Consider the following 20,717-nt stretch of genomic DNA (forward strand, 5'->3'; position numbering starts at 1 on the left):
AATTTCGTCAAACGCATGAGCCTACTTTCACATGTGTGCAATATGGTAACGTTACAGTTCATAACAAGATGGTTTACCCTGAAATCCTCCCTCCCGCAAATCCTCCCGATTCAATCCCACTCTTCCCTCCAGGTCTTTAAAACAGCCGTTCACCACCATCTCTTGTCTTCCCCAATCCAAAACCTTGATCTTTTCTACCCCCGCTAATTCACCCGAGATCCACTTTTCGAAATACCAACTTCTTTCCTGGAAGTCCAAGCAATGTCCATGTGTTTTATACCTCTCCCACCGCCCCCCCACCCCCTTCCCACGTCTCCTCCTCCCCCCCAAGCCCTCTACCTCCCACAGATCTCCTGATGTCCCTGCTCTCAAATGTTGCACTTGTGTGCTTCCCCCTCTCTCCCCATCTTGTCTCCCGCTCCCTTCATTATATGTTTTATGTGTCAGTTTGTCTTTTTGTCATTAACGTTAGCTCTTACACGAGCCTCGATCTTGTATCCCAAAAATAATAATAATAATAATAATAATGCAACACCCCAATCTGACACTACATCAGAAGTAGAGTTTTTAGTTAAGTCTGTTGACCCAACTGAAGATTGAACATAGATGAGACAACCTACTGGCATGCGCACAAACACACACATCGAACCTCACTATCTTACTGCCCCCTTGACAACCTTCTGCCCCACTGTTTCCTCTCCTCACTTCTCCCTTTCCTGTTTCTCAGTAGATGTGGAATTGGAGAAGCAACAAGTGCAGAAAGACCAATCCGGCCTCCTGACTGTGCATCTCGATCTCCGTCTCAAACTTTATCCCTCCCTCCATCTTGCCCACTTCGCCTGCTTCATGAGATCTCACATCCCAATGGGAAATCAAACAGTGATGTCAAATGAGTATCGCTTGAATCTTAACTGTACGTCATTATTCCCTTTTGTCTCACCAACAAAAGTTGACCAATTTATCACCCCAAAGTTGAATCATCATGTATCATCACATGACTACACTAAGTTGAACATAATGTGTCACCCCTCCCACTACCCTCACACCCCTCGTAGACCCTCCAACAGAAGTGCAACTGTTTGTGGTGAATTCTCCAAAAGGCATGTTGTTGGAGGGAGAGCGTGTCGAGATGCAGTGTCAAGCAGATGCTAACCCTACACCATCGTATCACTTTTACTATGTGAGTCGTAATGTACAGTACATTCAGAAAGTATTCAGACCCCTTCACTTTTTTCACATTTTGTTATGTTGCAGCCTTATGCTGAAATCGTTTAAATTCATTTTTTCCTTCATCAATCTACACTCAATACCCCATAATGACAAAGAGAAAACAGGATTTTAGAAAGTTTTGCAAATTTATTAAAAAGAAAAAACTGAAATATCACATTGACATAAGTATTCATACCCTTTACTATGACACTTGAAATTTAGCTCAGGTGCCTCCCATTTCTCTTGATCATCTTTGAGATGTTTCGACACCTTGAATGAAGTCACCTGTGGTAAATTCAATTGATTGGACATGATTTGGAAAGGCACACACCTGTCTATACAAGGTCTCACAGCTGACAATGCATATCAGAGCAAAAACCAAGCCATGAGGTCGATGGAACTGCCTGCAGAGCTCAGAGACGGGATTGTGTTGAGGCACAGATCTGGGGAAGCCTACAAAAAAAATCTCTACTGCATTGAACGTTCCCAAGAGCACAGTGGCCTCCATAATTCTTAAATGGAAGAAGTTTGGAACAACCAGGACTCTTCCTGGAGCTGGCCGCCCAGCCAAACTGAGCAATCGGGGGAGAAGGGCCTTGGTAAGAGAGGTGACCAAGAACCCGATGGTCACTCTCGCTGAGCTCCAGAGATCCTGTGTGATGGGAGAAACTTCCAGGAGGAGAACCATCACTGCAACACTCCACCGATTCGGGCTTTATGGCAGAGTGGCCAGACGGAAGCCTCTCCTCAGTGAAAGACTGAGGAAGTTTTTATCAAACCTCGACTCTGATTCTGCAACTGGACCAGATGGCATCAGCCCTCGGGTCCTAAAATCCTGCTCTGCCGCTCTATCTCACCCTCTCTCTGTTCTTTTCACCCTCTCTTTTGCTCAAGGTCATCTGCCAGCATCTTGGAAATCAGCAAACATGACCGCTTTACACAAAAAAGGTGCAAAAACAGATCCTTGCAACTACAGACCAATCAGCCTGCTCCCAATTATCAGCAAAGTCATGGAATCCATCATTGCTTCAGATATCAAATCCTTCCTCTTCTCCAATGGCTTGATCTCTGATCAGCAATTTGGATTCAGACCAGGTCATTCTACTCTGGACATGTTGCTTCTGCTGTCTCAACAATGGATGGAGGTCCTCAATGCCAAACAGGAAATCAGAGCTGTCTCACTTGACATATCACGTGCCTTCGATACGGTCTGGCACCCAGCTCTGCTCACCAAACTCACCTCCAATGGTATTCAGGGAAATCTCCACTCATGGCTTGTGGATTTCCTCTCTGGTCATAGGCAACGTGTGGCCCTGAATGGATTTCTCTCATCTCCCCTGCCTGTTCTGGCTGGAGTTCCCCAAGGTAGTGTTCTGGGCCCTGTGCTATTTCTGGTCTTCATCAATGACCTCTCCGACTCTCTGGAAAATCCTCTCTATCTCTTTGCTGATGACTCCACTATCTGCCGCTCCATTCCTCATCCCTCAGATCGGCAGTCTGCAGCCTCCTCACTCTCTGCAGACCTGGACAAAATCACAGACTGGTCAAACAAGTGGAACATGTCTTTCAATCCTGACAAATCTCACACTCTTACAATGTCTCTCCGAAAGGACCGACTGGACAAACCTCCCATCTACTTTCTCAACAATCCTCTCCAAGAAGTTCTGTCGCTCAAGCTTTTGGGTCTCACTATCTGCCATGATCTTTCTTGGGAAAACCACATTTCCAAGCTGGCCTCCAAAGCCAGTCGCCGACTGGGCATCCTCCGTCGTGCGAAGTCCTTCCTTGGCACACCTGAGCTCCTCATCACATACAAGGCTTTCATCCGCAGCTCAATGGAATACTGTTCCCCCCTCTGGGCTGGTGCTCCTGCCTCACACCTTGCTCGGCTTCACGCTGTTGAGGCCAAAGCTTTCATAATCATGGGAATCTCCTGCGATGTCGTCAGCTCCGAGGGCCTTTCACTCACTCACCGCAGGCAGGTTGGTGGTCTTTCTGTCTCTACCGACTCCTCTCCGGCCTTGCTCCCCCAGCTCTCTCTGTGCTCTGTTCCCCCAATATTCCTTCAGGTCGCACAAGATCCGCCTGCAACCCTCTTATGGTTAAACTGCCAAAGTCTAGGCTCTCTGCTCACCTTCACTCTTTCATTCCCCTTTTCTCCCACCTCTGGAACAAACACCCCCCACTCCCTTCAATCCCACTCGTCCCTCCAGGTCTTTAAAACAGCTGTTCACCACCATCTCTTATCTTCCCCCATCGAAAACCTTGATCTTTTCTACCCCCGGTAATTCACCCCAGAGTCCTTGCAGTGTTCATATGTTTTATTCCTCTCCCATCTCCCCCCAAGTCCTCCCGATGTCCCTGCTCTCAAATGTTGTGTTTGTGTCCTTCCCCCTCTCTCCCCATCTTGTCTGCCGCTCCTCTTGTTTTTTGTGTTTTGTGTGTCGGTTTGTCTTTTTGTGTGATTAATGTTAGCTCTTTCACGAGCCTCGATCTTGTAGACAAAAAAAAAAGAAAAAAAAAAAGACACATGAAAGCCCGCTTGGAGTTTGCAAAAAAGCACCTAAAGGACTCTCAGACTGTGAGAAACAAGATTCTGTGGTCTGATGAAACCAAGATTGAACTGTTTGGCTTCCGTCTGACCACTCTGCCATAAAGCCCATATCGGTGGAGTGTTGCAGTGATGGTTGTCCTTCTGGAAGTTTCTCCCATCTCCACACAGGATCTCTGGAGCTCAGCTTGAGTGACCATCGGGTTCTTGGTCACCTCTCTTACCAAGGCCCTGCTCCCCCGATTGCTCAGTTTGGGCGGGCGGCCAGCTCCAGGAAGAGTCCTGGTTGTTCCAAACTTCTTCCATTTAAGAATTATGGAGGCCACTGTGCTCTTGGGAACGTTCAATGCAGTAGAGATTTTTTTTTGTAGGCTTCTCCAGATCTGTGCCTCAACACAATCCCGTCTCTGAGCTCTGCAGGCAGTTCCTTCGACCTCATGGCTTGGTTTTTGCTCTGATATGCATTGTCAGCTGTGAGACCTTGTATAGACAGGTGTGTGCCTTTCCAAATCATGTCCAATCAATTGAATTTACCACAGGTGACTTCAATCAAGGTGAAGAAACAGCTCAAAGATGATCAAGAGAAATGGGAGGCACCTGAGCTAAATTTCAAGTGTCATAGCAAAGGGTATGAATACTTATGTAAATGTGATATTTCAGTTTTTTCTTTTTAATAAATTTGCAAAACTTTCTAAAATCCTGTTTTCTCTTCGTCATTATGGGGTATTGAGTGTAGATTGATGAGGGGAAAAATGAATTTAAACGATTTCAGCATAAGGCTGCAACATAACAAAATGTGAAAAGGTGAAGGGGTCTGAATACTTTCTGAATGTACTGTATATAGATTGAAAACTCTTGTTGTTCCTATGTTATTTATTCTTAACATGTTCATTACATGTGTTTTTAACACCATGCGATGTGATGAAGAATAACGTTGAACTGACGGGAGGTGTGTCGGGGAACACATTAATTCTGCCGGATGTGAGGCGGAACCAGTCTGGGAACTACTCCTGCCAGGCCAAGTCCAAGTCTGGGCCCGAACTTGGCGTTTTCACGAGCACAACGATACATGTAACATGTAGGTTCATCTTGTTGGAACTCACCTCCTCACCACCTGAACTGATCCTTGAGACATAGTTTCGCCTTTTGAGTAAAGGCAACTGAGTCAATATGCTTATTGTATTACAAACCGAAGTTAGATTATAACCAATCCTTGTAATCTAGGGCTCGAAGAGGCTCGTTTGGAACCAGCCGGTCCTCTGACTGTCAACAAAGGAGAAAACGTGACAGTCCAGTGTTTCTCCAACTCCTCACATACCCCCAAATACCAATGGGACAAGGTACGTGCTGAAGCGGGTGAGTCAATGGGTGGTTTATCCATTTTATTTTTGGTCTTTTCATATGTGTAGGATGTATCCAGGACTAAAGGACTGAGATTTGCATTTCAAACATTGATATTTGTGATTCAAATTTCTGTCCTTCTGATGGACGTTTAACCGTCCGTCCTGTCTGCCGGCATTAGTTGATGGACGTTAAAGACCCATGGTGCCCTTCGCGAAGAGTAGGCGAGATATAGCCGGCACCATGACCAAATCCCAAATTCCTGTCCTGGCTTCCAGAGTCGGAATGGAGACCCGACCACGATTGGTTTCGGCAGCACCAATGCGCTGTATCGGGTATGGTATACGATGATGGACTTTATTTTTCTCATACAATGTTGGCCTAGCGGTTCGGGTGCCGGCTTGGGATCCTAGGATCCTGGGTTCGAATCCTGGTCCATCCCTGAATTAACGCCAGGGGGGGTTGACTCAGCCTGTCATCTCAGCCTGTCATCTCAGCCTGTCATCCTTCCGTGGTCCGCAAATTGAGTACCGGTTCACTGGTAATTCCCTGTGTGTCGCAAGAGGCGACTAACAGGGTTGGCGGCAGGAAGAGCATCCGGCCATAAAACATTGCTTCAAAAAGGGGGACCAAGGTGCCAGAAAAAGGCCGACCCCTGCTCTGCGGCGGAAAAAATGGCCTCTAAAAGGTGTTTTGTATACAAAGTCTTCATACATACGCATTGGAGAGGCAGATACATGCAGGGAATAACAAAAAATCTTTATACATTTAAATTTTTTGAAAAAGGCAACACTGTAGATAACTTACTGTGGATTTTTATTTGAAGCTTAAGATCGACTGAGCATCTAATTATTGTTTCCTTTGCAGGGAGGCAAGAAAATTGGACGGGATTCTCGACTAGTCCTGCGTGATATGAAGCTGTCAGACTCAGGCCAATATACCTGCACATCCTCACATAATGCAGGCCATAAGCTCGTGTCTTCAATTTCCCTGAACATTACTGTCCATGGTACGCATCTTTACCTCCAGCACCAAAGGTGGATGGAGGTTATGTTTTCACCTGTGTTTTTTGTTTGTCTGTCTGTCAACAAAAGATCTCAAAAAGTTGTGGACGGATTCGGACGAAATTTGACAGAGATGTAGCGTATGTGATAAGGACGAAATTATTAGATTTTGGTGAAGATCCGGATTCGGATCCGGCTACTAGAATGTTTTAAAGTGATTCTTCACCATTGGGAGATCGGGACAAAAAAAACGATACATAGCAGGATATCTCAAAAAGTTATGGACGGATTTGGACGAAACTTGGTGGACCGGTTGGGTGTGTGACGAGGACCAGTCGATTCGATTTTAGTGAAGATCTGAATGTGGATTCGGATACGAGAATTATTTAATTTTTAAGTGAGTCTTCACCATTGAGAGATCGGTCGAAAAGCAATTTATAACATGATATTTAAAGAAGTTATAGACGAGTTATGACTAAACTAGGTGGATGAGTTGGTTAGGTGACAAAGACAAGTGATTAGATTTTTGAACATTTTAGAACATCATGGTTCAGGTCTGAATCCAGGTCCGGCCTATCAGTAGGATACAAAACAAGCTGTTCAGCATGGTGGAGATATGCGCTCCACTGAGTGCCGTTCTAGTTGATCTCTGTTACCTATGGCCTAGTGATTCTGATCTTTCCTTTCTTTTCTTTCTTGTCTGTCATCATCTCCCATTGCTGCCGTGTAATTGCTACTGTACTAGTTTTGCTTCATCCTCGTGCAAATCACTTTTCTTTCTGATGAAGACATCAAGTTTGAAACCGATGTCCAAGATTTGATGTAAGATTGTGCAAATCCATTAGTTATGGAGCCAGGGGAACCCCCCATGCACCCTCCTCAGGATCCACTGGCATCATGATTTGTCCTACTTATTAGGTTCTAAATGAGAGATCTAGACATGTTCCCAGAGAAAAAAGTCACGAACCTTCTTTTCTAGGCTTAAGACAAAACTGCGTCAACGTTGTCAAAATCTGCCATTTTTAGTGGTGGGGAAAACGGCTATTTTGAAAACAGTCATTTTTTTCTTATTCTAGAGACAATATTTGTTCATGTTTTGGATAAATGTATTCAACAAGTAAACGAAAAAACATGTTTTAGGGCAACTCACTTTTAGTTATTTTTTAAATAGATTTAAACCTATTTTTATTTTATGTTTTTATTTTTTATTTTGTAATTAAATTATGATAGATGAAAATGTACCAGAAAAGAGGACTATGGGCCAAATTTCAGCTCTGTAGGACGTACGGAACCTAGAAAATGAACACCTCAAAGATTTGAAACGGGACAAACAAACAAAGTTCAGATGAAGTTAAATAAAAGTGTGTAATAAAAGTGTGTAATAAAAGTGTGTAAGAATGGATCATTTGTACTTGCTCATTGAATTTATACAGAATTAGGTCATTTTGCTTTTTTTTTTGTTCGTTAATAAATTCCAGGTTTTGCATTTCCTTGCATATGCTTGACTTTATAGACATCTATAAACCTATTTGTGAACGTCTGTTTGTTCGGTTGTGCCTCATGGACAGCCTAAGGAAGTGACAGAGGGGGAAGAGGGGGTCCATGGGGGGTAATTTTCATGACAACAAACATGGGCGCATCAGATTTAGACAAGGAGCGTGCCCAAGGGGCGTGGCAGTGGGGCGTGCCCAAGGGGCGTGGCTTCCTCTGACTATAAAATGCCCACTACACACACGTAACTGACTTTATTTTCTGGGCAACTCCGGGTAACTCTTCTAGTATTCAATAAGAGCAGTTAGAAGTAGTTCCTCACCTGTGCCATGTGTACATAATATGTTAAAAAAACTTGTTAGAAGAGTAAACGAAATGGAGAAATTGTGATATAGGTCTGAGGATTACATTAAACTCTGGCTGAATTATAATATAAATGTGCGATAATGTACGAATGTATCAAATTATTCATGTAATTTTCACAGATACCATCCATGTGTTATTGATGTGTTACGATATACCCACATGTATCACTTTCATGTTTTTTTTTTGTTTTTTTTGTATACAAGATCGAGGCTCGTGTAAGAGCTAACATTAATGACAAAACAAACAAACGGACACATAAACATTTAGGCTAAGTGATGATTCTTTCTTGGACTTGACCAGTGGTTCTCAACCTTTTTTGCAAACCACTTGGTAACCCATTTTTGTTCGACAAATCAAAGCACACAACTTGTATTATTAATATCGTAGTTTGATCTGTTGTGTTTTTGTAATGAATGATACATGTTGCCAGCTCCTTCTCTGCACTTTAATTCCTTCTTTTCTTAGAAAGGGGTGACTTTGATGGAAGGTCAAGTGAGGCCATGATTTATTTTAATAAAATAATAGAAACATAAAGAAAATCTCTACAATACTCAAAGCAATATACAGTAATATACATAAGAGCTGAACAGCTAAATACCTTTCCTACATGTTAATCAATACAACACAAGGTAAGTATACAGCACAATCAGCACAATCAAACAATAGATTAACAAAACAGTAAAGACCTTCTATATTGTCATGCCTCTGTTAGATAACTACAGTAGTTACTGCTAACAGCCCATTTCTTGAGATAAGTAAACTTACTTGTATTGTCTAAGTTCCTATAGTTATCATATCCAGATCTTACTTTCTCACAGAGTAAAAACCTAGAATTACTATTGTCAGCAAAAGAAATCCAATGCCATCAAGAAAGAGCAATCGGAGTATGCAGACCCTCACCAGGACGTGTTTGCCTTTGGGTCCTTTGTGTCCTTAGGGTCTTCTGAGTCCTCTGGGTCTTTTGGGTCTTTGGGATCCTTGGAGCCTTTTGGGTCTTCGTGGTCTTAATAATTCTCGGGGTTATGTAAAGGGTTTTGGGGATTTTGAGGGTCTTAGGATTCCAAAAGGTTCAATGTAATTAATACACATAACCACGTTCTTTGCGGACAAACACAACCAAACAAACAGACAAATGGATCCAAGTGCACTATAATCACCCTTATTAATTCACAGACATATTGCTTAATCGTAACAGGGAAGCAGAAGTATTTTTTATTATTTTATTGATAAATGCAGACGACGTGACATACACGTGACATACTATTAGAACTACATGAAGTGTTTCTACCACATGAGATGAGATGTTAAAATACAGCCGGTGTTACACTACTACAAGACTACTACCATACCATAAAAAGAAAGCAGAAGCCTGCATGTATTGCTCACCTTTCCTTGTCCCTGCTACCTTACTACACACTCATGTGAACAGCTGTATCTACACAGGTGATATTTGAAAAGATACACAATAAGCCATTGCGTAAATCCAGAAGAAATGTTGCTATGATGGAGGAACTCTTCCTTGTTGAAGGTAAATTAATAGGATTGTACAGGTTCACCAGTCTTTTTCAGCTTCACTTTCTATCACAGAGATGTCTGAAAAAAAAAAAGAATGTTTAAATAAACACTGGACTCTTGGAGTGATATACGCCACACTGCAGCCATTCCAAGTGGCAAGGTCGATGGCTCTCCTATCCTATTAGCCTTTGGTGAATCACAGCACCCATCTTATTGTCATAAATTTAAATTTTGCTGTGAATGAAATAACATATTACTAGATACTGTTTACCTGGTGTTGGCTTAGTGGTTAGGGTGCCGGCTTGGGATCCAAGGATCCTGGGTTCGAATCCCGGTCGATCGCTGAATTAACGCCAGGGGGGTTGACTCAGTCTGTCATCCTTCCGAGGTCGGCAAATTGAGTACCGGCTTGCTGGGATGAATGATCACGGTGTGTACCCTGATTTAGAATAGGTACACCGTATCCCTGCACATCGTAAGAGCGTGACAAAGGGTTGGCGTCAGGAAGGGCATCCGGCCATAAAACCATTGCCTCAAACAGGGCACCATGATTGTCATGGGGCCCGCAAGGCTAACCCCCGCTCTAGCGGAGAAAATGGCCTTAAAACAATCATTCATTCATTCATTCATACACCTAACGATGGCAGATTTTGCCGACCTTGATACGGTTTTGTTTTAAGCTTAGAAAACAAGGTTCGTGACTCTTTTTTTCTCTAAGAACATAGCTGGATCTTTCATTTAGAGTGTAATAAGTAAAAAAAAAGAAATATCATGATGCCAGTGGCTCCTGAGAGGAGGATGGGGGATGCATGGGATCCCAGACTACCTGTGAATATGGTGTACAATGCCCTTTACAGTAATAGTTCTTTGCCTCATTCACCTCCCCCCCCTCTCCCCACACATTATTTCCAGCTGCACCCCAAAGCATACAGAATGAAAGTGAAGTGAAGAAAGGTGAAAACACGAAAGTGAAATTAATTTGTAACATCACAGGTTACCCTCGTCCCAGCATCAAATGGGAGGGTGCAAGTGACCCGGTATGCAAACCATAGGATAACTAATCACAGCCATATGAACCACACGATTATTTGTGTATTACACTGTTAATTATGTATATATATATATATATATATATATATATATATATATATATATATATATATATATATATATATATATATGTTGGAACACACACACAGTGCCTTCAGAAAGTATTCACACCCCTTGACCTTTTTCACATTTTTTGTGTTCCAGTCTGAATTTAAGATTGAGGTTTTTTGCTACTGATCTAAACATCTGAACTACTGATCTGAACAATAAGCAAATAGTAACTTCTATACCCCATGATGTCAAAGTGGAATTTTTAAAAATAAATTTTTACAAAATAGTTAAAAATGAAACAATAATATCTAATTTGCACAAGCATTCAACCCCTGAGTCAATGCTTTGTATAAGCGCTGTTGGCAGTGATTACATGCAGCTTCGAGTCTTCTTGGGTATGGCTGTATCAGATTTTCACATCTGGATTTGCGAAGCTTCTTCCATTTTTCTCTGCAGATTTGTTTAAGCTGTGTCAAGTTGGATGCGCAGCGTCGGTGAACAGCAATCTTCAAGTCTTTCCACAGATTCTCAATGGGATCCAAGTCTGTGTCTTGACTGGGCCACTCAAGGACTTTCACGTTCTTGTTCTGAAGCCAAATCCAGTTTTGCTTTGGCTGTATGCTTGGGGTCATTGTCCTGTTGGAACATAAATCTTCACCACAGTCTAAGGTCTTTTGAACTCTGAAGCAGGTTCTCCTTAAGGATTTGACTGTATTTGGCTACATGCATTGTTCCCTTTTATTCCTTACAAGTCTCTCATTTGTTGCCGCTGAAAAGCATCCCCATAGCATGCTGCCGCCACCACCATGCTTCATGGTAGGGTGTAAGATGGGTGATGAGCTGTGCTCAGTGTCTGCTAGATATAGCACTTTGCATTCAGACAAAAGAGTTCAATTTTAGTTTCATCAAACCACAGAATCTTTTGCCTTATGCTCTCAGAGTATTTCACGTGCCTTTTCGCAACTCCAGGTGTGTTGTCTTGTGCCTTTTTCTCAGGAGTGTCTTCCATCTGACCACTCTACCATAAAGGTTCTCCCATCTCAGCCAAGGAACTATGTAGGTCCTTCTTGCTCGGTAGCTCAGTTTGGTCGGACGGCTAGCACTTGGGTCTGGCTAGTTCCATATTCTTTCCATTTCCCAATGGTGGAGCTCACTTTGCTCTTGGGAAGTTTCAACACTTTAGAAATATTGTATTATACCCTTCCCCAGATCTATGCCTCCTCACAATTCCATCTCAGAGTTTTACGGACAGTTAATTGGTCTTCACGGTAGAGTTTCTGCTCAATCAATTGAAATGGCCACAGGTGGACTCCAATCAAGTTGAAAAGACATCTCAAGGATGATCAAAGGAAATTGGATGCACCTGGGCTCAATTTGGAGTGTCATAGAAAAGGGGTTGAATACTTATTGACTCGAGACATTTTTCATTTGTAATGAATTTGTGAAATGAATTCTAAAAATAAAATTCCACTTAAGAAAAAATAGAAAAATAAAACCAAAAAAAGTCTAAATTAAATCCAATTTAAATTTTTTTTTTCCTTCCTCCTCCTCCCACACTCCTCTTCCTCTCTTATCAAATGCTTTTATAATTTTGTAAATTTAATGTTGGCCTTATTCATCATCTTCCCCATTACACCATCCATTACACCATTACACATCCACACGCCATTACACCATCCATATATACGGAATAAATATATGGCTCCCAACTAGCTGTATGGTGGCATTACCTGATGCGAACTGTCATTGGCATGGTAACAGGTGAACCAATGGGACGTGAACAAGAAGCAACTTATTAGCACCGTTGAGGTTCTAATGCCTGCTGTCCCAACCCACATCAAATGCAGTGCCTCGAACCAACTTGGTGTTTCTACGATAAAGTATGTCCTGAATCCTATCAAAGGTAACCACCACCTAACCTGCAACCACTCATCCCCGTTGTTATGCACTCATAAGATCTCGCTATCTCATCTGAACATCCTGATCCGTTCCTCTTGATACACCTGAGAATGTCTTCATCTGGAGCTATGTTCAAAAAAATGTGAGGGAATTAGAAATTTATTCAGCAGAAACATCCTGTGGACAGTTTTGTAATGTTATTTTGGGGTTTTCTTAAATTATACTCTATAGTGGACTTGACCGTGTCCATGTCCGACTTTTCTTTTTAAACAAGTGCCAAACATGTTCCCTCACTGTTCTCAAGACACCAAACACAACTAACCCCTAACCTCTACACCTTTCCCAAAATCTCCACCCCTTCCCCATGTTGCACTCCCCATTGGGTCTACACTATCCTTGAAAAGTTTGGTCTCAATTCATTAAACCAGTTGATAGAGTACCCTTCCTGTTATTTCAACCCCCCCCCCACCCCCCCAGCCCACCAAAATCTCAATAACTATTAAAACGAGTAACTTTGGTATTTCTTTTTCATCATTAAACCCCCCCCCTCCTCCCCACATGGGGCCTAGACAATCCCTACCAAGGTTGGTGGTGGTCCCTCAATTTGTTACAGAGATCCCCCTCCCCCTTTTATAGATTGAAAATCTATAAAAAATAGTAACTTCATGTCTTCCACCATAATCCCCGATGGGCCCCTATTATCTAAGCTACGTTTGGTATCGCTGTGGCCCATAGTACTGATGTGAAAAGTCCGACTCCGATACATACAGATAACCCCCCCCTAACCCCCATCTCCTCTCCCACTACCCCCTCCACCCTCGGGTAATACTCCGCATGGTGCTCGCATTCATTAATGGGCGCTAAGTTAGGTTGCACTCACTTATCCTGTTACAAACTCGCCTACCCTTTCCCCCCCCCTCCCCCACCCCCCCGGCCTCCGTCCCATGCCTACTCCCTCCAAGCCCTCTCCCTTCTACAAATCTTCCGATGTCCCTGTTCTCTGCTGTTGTGTTTGTGTGTTTCCCTCTCTCTCCCCATCTTGTCTCCCGCTCCCTTTATTGTATGTTTTGTTTGTCTGATTGTTTTTTTTGATTGATGTTAGCTCTTACACGAGCCTCGATCTTGTATACAAAAAAAAAATCTTTGCCTGATCAACCCTGCGAAAAGGGAATGACCCTGTGGGCCACTCCAATCAGGATGTTGCGAGACTGACTGGTTAGCCAGAGTGGTACACGTGGACCAATTATTTAGCCTTCACACCTGTAAGTAGGTAAATATCACGAGGCTTGACCGTCCAACATCACAGCTGTCATGAAGCTCACCCAGCGATGTCCACGATGTTATTGTCCTTCCCCTATAAGTATTCTTAAAGTGGGACAAATATACAATAAGAGGTTCCATGTGACCCCAATTGAGTTTGATCTCCAGTGGGTAAAATGTGCTTTGCTAACTTGTGTTCATAATCAATATTTGGTCGCACCCATATTTGCAGACATATGTTTTTGCTAAGTACACCCTTTTAATTTAAATAAAAACCACTTCCTCAATCCATACAAACTACCAATTTTTTTAAAATCTCTTGTGAACAATGGATTGGCCTATTTGAAAATCCCATCTGATCACTTAGCTGCTCATGCTGAAATCTCAGGTTTCAATTCCACGTAGTTTATTTATTAGTCCCCTACCGGTGTACACCGGAGGGGACTATAGGTTTGCACGCCGTCCCTCCGTCTGTCCGTCTGTCAGTCTGTCAGTACGTCACGCAAAGAACAGTTTTCCAGACTTTCTTTCTAAACTCTTAATGCTAATGATTTCAAACTTGGTACATCGTTTCCTCATGATAAGTTACAAATCAAGTTCGAACTTCACGACGTTTCGATCATTTTTGACAAAGTTATGGCACTTTGAACTTTAGTAATTTCCCCAACAGTTTTCCGGACTATAATTTGGAGTGCGGTAAGTCAAAGCTGTTAATATTCCTTGTTTTAACTCCAATTTACATTCTGTTTCCACTTTTAGTGAGAAGTAGGGGTCTGTGCAACCATTCATGAACTTTATTTGGTGCAAATCGGATAATTTTTAGCCGAGTTACCTCAGACCATGAGTTGGTAATTATATAATTCACACATAGTGCAATACGTGCAGGCTGCTCCACGGAGCGACCTTGCGGGTTTATTAGTCCCCTACCAGTGTACACCGGAGGGGACTATAGGTTTGCACTCCATCCCTCTGTCTGTGAGTCTGACTTTGGTAATTTCCCCAACAGTTTTCCGGACGACAGACTGCCGGTAGGGGACATGTATTGCAGCGCAATACTCAGAATGCTTGTTGTCTTTGCAATTAATCTAAAGTATACCGTCACTTTCTCCTTGTCCTACATGTGATGTTATGCACAAGCTCCTCCATAAGTGTTGGATATTTCTCATTTGTGACGCAAAGTTTTTCAATCCCTATCATGGAATTTTTCAATCCCAAAATACAATTTGCAAAACAGGTGTAAGATCACTGACCTCAGCAGTTAATTATTATTACCTTCGCCAGAGGGGAGGATATTGTATTTGAGTCCGTTTGTTTGTCTGTCTGTCTGTCTGTCTGTCTGTTTGTTTGTCCGCACAGAATAAATATGATTTTCTCTGCAACCGTTGGTTCGATTGACAGGAAATTTTCACCATAGGTGCAACTCCACCTGTATAATTTTTTAATGATAACTATGACGCCATAGGTCACGTGGTACGGGCGCCATCTTGGGAAAACCGTAATTTTTTTACACCTCTATATCTCCAAAAGCGCTGAATAGGAAAAATTGAGACATGGCTCATTGTAAAGAACTCTGCATGTGGAATAGCATATGTTAATGATGATGTCATAGGTACCTCAATTATGACGTCATAATTCGACAAGTACAAAACTTCATCTGATCAACATGAAATTTCTTGAGCATCATGTAGGGAAAAATTGGTGTAGGGAAAAAATGATGACGTCATTGGTCACGTGGTTCAGCCGCCATATTTGTTTTAACACAAAAGCCTTAAAAAAACACTCAAAACATCCTGCCGAGGATCTGCAATCTCTGATTGCTCTTTCTAGTTTATTATGCATTTAAGGTCGAAGCATAATGCACTAGAACGGCACTCATTAGAGAGCATACCTCTGCCTGGTTGGACATATTACTCAATGGTGAAGAATCACTTAAAAAATTCTACTAGCCGGATCCGAATCCAGATCTTCACCAAAATCTAATAATTTCGTCCTTGTCACATACACTACCTGTCATCTATCCATCCACAACTTTTTGAGATATCTTGTTCACAAACGGACAAACAAACGGACAAACAAACAAACAAACAGACAGACAGACAGACAGGGGTGAAAACATAACCTCCATCCACCTTTGGTGGCAGAAGTAAAAATCCCTATTTGGCATCCTCTGACAAATGTTCAATTAATAGAGAAGATTTCACAGACATTGATATAAGATGGATTCTTTTAGGCATTTACTGAGGCACTACCACTTTTGTTACTGACCTAGTGGGTTAAAACAACTGTTGTCATACTTAGTAGTGGTTATTTGGTAAATTCACTAAGACAAGGACTAATCGATTCGATTTTGGTGAATATCTGAATATGGATTCGGATATGAGAAATATTTAATTTTTCAAGTGATTCTTCACCATTGAGTGATAGGGCTAAAACTGACACACTGATACATAACACACCAATCATACCTGGTTGGGTGTGTTACAAGGGCGAATCGATTTGATTTTGGTGAAGAATATGGATTCGGATAGTAGATTTATTTAATTTTTAGGTATTAAAAAAGCGATATATACAGTAACAAGCGATATATTCCCCATGGAGAGTTCTTGGCGAAAAGCGATATATAACATGATATTTTAAAAAGTTATGGACGAGTTATGACTAAACTTGGTGGATGAGTTGGTAAAGTGACAAGAACAAGCCGATAAGATTTTGGTGCAGGTCTGAATCCAGATCCAGCCTATCAGTTAGATACAAAACATCCTGGCGGAGTATATGGGCTCTAACGAGTGCCGTTCTAGTATGGGCTGATTGAGCTGGTCAGCAAAGCAGCTGCAGCCTGTCGGTAGATAGAGTGGGACTGTCACGAAAGGGGTGGCATGCCACCCAGACTGCCACCATCTCTCCGATACCCAAGAAGCACGCAAAAACAGATCCTCCCAGTCCAGATTGGCGAGCTTACTTACATTCCAATGATACGCAGTCATGGAATCCATCATCAGAGCTCACATTGGCTTTCCTTTTCTCAAATGATCTGGTCTTTGACCAATCTACCATTTTGGCCAAAATGACATTATCACCTTGTGATAATGACATTATCATCCAACCTCTACTGGACAGAGCATATATCAAAGGTGGCCTTCAAAGCAACCCGCAGACTGCATCATCCATCGTGCCAATCCCCTCCTTGGAAACATCAGAATTTGTGACAGTCTACAAGGCCTTTGTCTGTGGCTCAATGGAGTACACGGCTAACCCTAAAACGACTTCATAGTTGTCACTCCTGGACTCTATGGAATCCATAGATCTCAATATCATCTCTCTCCCAGCACAGGGCCTGCTGCTTTCTCATCGCAGACAGATTGGTGGTCTCTGTTTTCTACCACTGCTCTTCAGGTCTCGATACCTCTGTTATTTAATCCCTCCATTCTTTCATCCCTTCACTTTCATTCAATTGATGTTTAAGCTCGTTTATCTTTGTTGAAAACTTTTCTGCAAGAAAAAAAAAAATCATGAGAAGCATTACTTGTTCCATGTTGCATTTTTCTAACAAATTGAAACTTCTTCATCGCTCTCTAGCTATTACTGCTTCATTTTCTCTTTATCGTTTCTTCTTCTGCTTGGTTTATGGTGTTTCCTCAATCCGTACCTCCGACTTTACCTTTCCCTGCTACTCGAGATATCTCGGGACCAGGAGCTACTCGGGCACTATCTGGTGAGTGTCACCTGACTTGTGCGGAAGTTCATTGTGATGCGCTTATGATGTGCTCTGTGAAGGGCATATGTAAAATCAGGACTACAGTAGATGGTTCAGATGTTGGCATTTGCTGATTATTGATATGGTGTGTCCATGACAGATATTCGTGGTGTAGTTATTGCCGCTGTTATCGTGTCACTGTTGGTTGTGGCTCTTCTCGGCTATGTGCTCTTCTACACCTACCGCACTAAGAAACTATGTTTCAGCCACAAAGCTTCGTTCAAGCCAACATCCAGCTCTCAGCCGTGAGTGTCCTGCACCCATGCTCGAACACCATTATAGGACTGTGAAAACTGATGGTTCCTCCAAAATTTGCGTAAAAGTATACTGATGTCTCATATTGTCCAATTGTATGTGTTAAATGTCCAAGCTCCTTCATGAATCTGAAAACTCCAGCTTTATATTTGTCTCCTCCTTTCCTTTGCATTCTATTCTTGTCTTATTTAGGCCTGGAGAGACAAATGGTCTCAATGAAGGAGAAACGACGAGGTTGCGAAGTGCCTAAGTGTACAAGGTGATGCTTATATCATGGTGTTAATAATGCCAAGGTTACCATTTCAATTCATAATATTACATCTTCTGTCACTGTTGTTCAGCTGGGGAGGAGGGAGGAGTAGGGGGGGGGGGGGGGGAGTTAGGGGGAGGTGTGATAAAAGATGATGTGGATGGAGTATTGGTCTAGAATCCAAAATTTCAACCATCTAAGTCTCCCGTTTGAGTTACTTTGTATGGAAGTTTGAGATTTTGTTTTTATTTTATACAGATATCAAGGCTCATGGGTGAATAGAAAAACAGAGGGCAATGGATAAACAGATTAGATGGAGGCAAAGGAAAAACTGTGGCAAAATAACAAAAAAAGATGCACCGCAACACAAAAAGAGGAATTGCAGGAGAAGGGTGGGAACTGATGTGATCCGATGTCCAAATGGAGGATCTGATCTGATCTGGTGTACCATTGGAGGATCACCCTTAATATTGTGCCATGGGGCCACAGTGACCCTGGAAGAGCAGGAACCTAATGAGGCTAGATTGTAAACCAATTTATATGTTCAGCCGATGGAAGGAATATTTAATTGAGTCAAAGCAATATCCACAAAACCTAGTTTAGAAAATAACATGGGGTTTATTATATCCACATTATTTATACTAGAAACACCCGTTCTCTTCGGGAGCGGCCTGGGGGAGGGTTGGTGAGGAGGATAGTGGGGAAAATATATTTCATGCCAAGGATAATAATCCCCCGTCTGCAGCAGGGGTCAGTAAACAACTTGCGCTGTGGCACGTGTACAAGAGAAAATTGTAAGTCGTCTCCCTCCCCCACCCCTAGTAGTGGTGTGGGGAGAGGGAGTCGCGTGTTGTGTGGCAATGTCCTGGCCCTGGGTACGACCAACGCGTAGGCAAAATTTGGTGCAGATCGGCGGAAAATTGTCATCTCCCTCCCCTTCCTAGCAGGGGATTTGTTTTTGTGCCCAGGAGCTGACCCTGGGTACTCCCGACACCTATGGAATTAATTTCCTTGGCTCTCACAGGAACACAAACAACGTTGATAAATGCTGTTTATTTATTACCCTATAAAAGGTGTCGTTGGTGGCTGGACACAGATACACTTGCTCTATTAACTACCTCGTATATAATGTGAACTGGACAAAGTGCTTAAAATAGCTATTGAAGGCCTGTACGTTTTCACCAGATTCGTAGTTTAATTGGATCCTATTCCACCTCGGTTTGAGCCCCCAAGTGCGAATATCATTCTGTCGAATTGTCTTGCTGATCCTAAAAGTTTGACTTGTTTCTAGAAAAGGACGTCTGTGTAAATTGCAAAACTTTGCCATGCACCTGGAATTGGGGCCTCCTCTTGTGCGCAGTTTTCCTTGTACTTTAATGTTTGAGCTACACATCTTGCACGTGTTCCCACGTCACACACCCCATCTATCAGCCACACCCTTTTGCATCACAAAGGATTTGATCTTAAGCATACGAGTGTGTGGTCGCAGTAGATCAGCTGTGTGCTACGCTGCATGCACCACCATGTCCTTAAACCTAACCTTAACAGAATTGAGGGTAATTAAAAACATCGTCGGCCCTATTACAAAATAGAAAAACAGTTAGGCCATTGGTTCACCAGCTTCTTGATGTCAACACAGGAGCCTTTATTATGAAATTGTCTCAGCACATTCAACGTGAGTGTCATGACCTCATAAGCCGATGATACATACGTGCACGTTATGTTGCTGATAGAACTTGGTGTCATAATTATATATACCAGCACTGATGTCGCTCAACTGAATGGAATCCTCTCCATGCCCGAAAAAGTCCAAATGTGAGCTCAGATCAATCATTGTTGTACGGAACTTATTTTCTACCACCGCTTCTCCGGTTTAGCTCCCTCTGCTCTCTCAGCTCTTTGACCCTCCCCAGCTTTCCCAGGATGCACACATTCTTTCAGTAAACCCGGTCCTGGTTAAACTCCCAAAATCCAGGTTCACTGTGCCCCTCAACTCCTTTTCACCCCTCAACGCCCAATGGGCTGGGGTATTGTCGTCAGGGATGTCGTCCGGGCGGGCGTCCGTCAACTTTTGATTTGTCAATTTCAAGGAGAACGGCTTGTCCGATTAAATCAATTTTTGCAGTGTGTGTTGGGGTTGAGTAGAGGGTTCCTTTCGAAAATGGGCGCGCTGCGATTTTCAAAATGGCCGCCACGGTAGCCATCTTGAAATTGGTTTCCGTCAATTTCAAGGAGAACGGCTTGTCTGATTAAATCCATGTTTGCAGTGTGTGTTGGGGTTGAGTAGAGGAAAGTTCCTTTCGAAAATGCACGCGCTGCGATTTTCAATATGGCCGCCACGGTAGCCATCTTGAAATTGGTTTCCGTCAATTTCCAGCAGAACAGCTTGTCCGATTAAATCCATTTTTGCAGTGTGTGTTGGGGTTGAGTAGAGGAGGGTTCCTTTCGAAAATGGGCGCGCTGCGATTTGCAGCATGGCCGCCACGGCTTCCTTTCACCATGCATGGGCTGAGGGGTTACGCCCGCTTTGCAGTGCTATTTTTTGTAACTCTATTCCACTCTTTGTGAAGCTGCCTTCCTATGGCTCATGCATCCTACTATTCCCTCAAGGCTTTTCAGCAGGTGGTGTGCTACCATCTCACGTCATCCTCCATCCTTACCCACAGGATTTATTACCCCCATTAACCCTTCCGAACACAAACATTCTAGGTTGCAGTTTCC

The 20,717-nt window shown here is 42.7% G+C and overlaps 1 protein-coding gene across 1 annotated transcript in view; it reads left to right on the top strand.

The window, feature by feature from the left end:
• The window catches only part of LOC137431547 (CD166 antigen), a 61,042-nt gene that overhangs the window by 36,670 nt on the left and 3,655 nt on the right, over positions 1 to 20,717 (top strand). The window contains exons 7-16 of the mRNA XM_068122974.2: positions 731 to 913; positions 1,056 to 1,180; positions 4,688 to 4,838; positions 4,985 to 5,100; positions 5,969 to 6,110; positions 10,390 to 10,514; positions 12,340 to 12,481; positions 17,414 to 17,449; positions 17,592 to 17,736; positions 17,939 to 18,005. Of these exons, the coding sequence (XP_067979075.2) occupies positions 731 to 913; positions 1,056 to 1,180; positions 4,688 to 4,838; positions 4,985 to 5,100; positions 5,969 to 6,110; positions 10,390 to 10,514; positions 12,340 to 12,481; positions 17,414 to 17,449; positions 17,592 to 17,736; positions 17,939 to 17,996 (1,223 nt within the window). The 3' untranslated portion in view covers positions 17,997 to 18,005. The remainder of the gene's footprint in view (positions 1 to 730; positions 914 to 1,055; positions 1,181 to 4,687; positions 4,839 to 4,984; positions 5,101 to 5,968; positions 6,111 to 10,389; positions 10,515 to 12,339; positions 12,482 to 17,413; positions 17,450 to 17,591; positions 17,737 to 17,938; positions 18,006 to 20,717) is intronic.

Source organism: Myxine glutinosa, chromosome 7 (assembly GCF_964187855.1).
Source record: "Myxine glutinosa chromosome 7, kmMyxGlut1.1, whole genome shotgun sequence".
NCBI lineage: Eukaryota > Metazoa > Chordata > Myxini > Myxiniformes > Myxinidae > Myxine > Myxine glutinosa.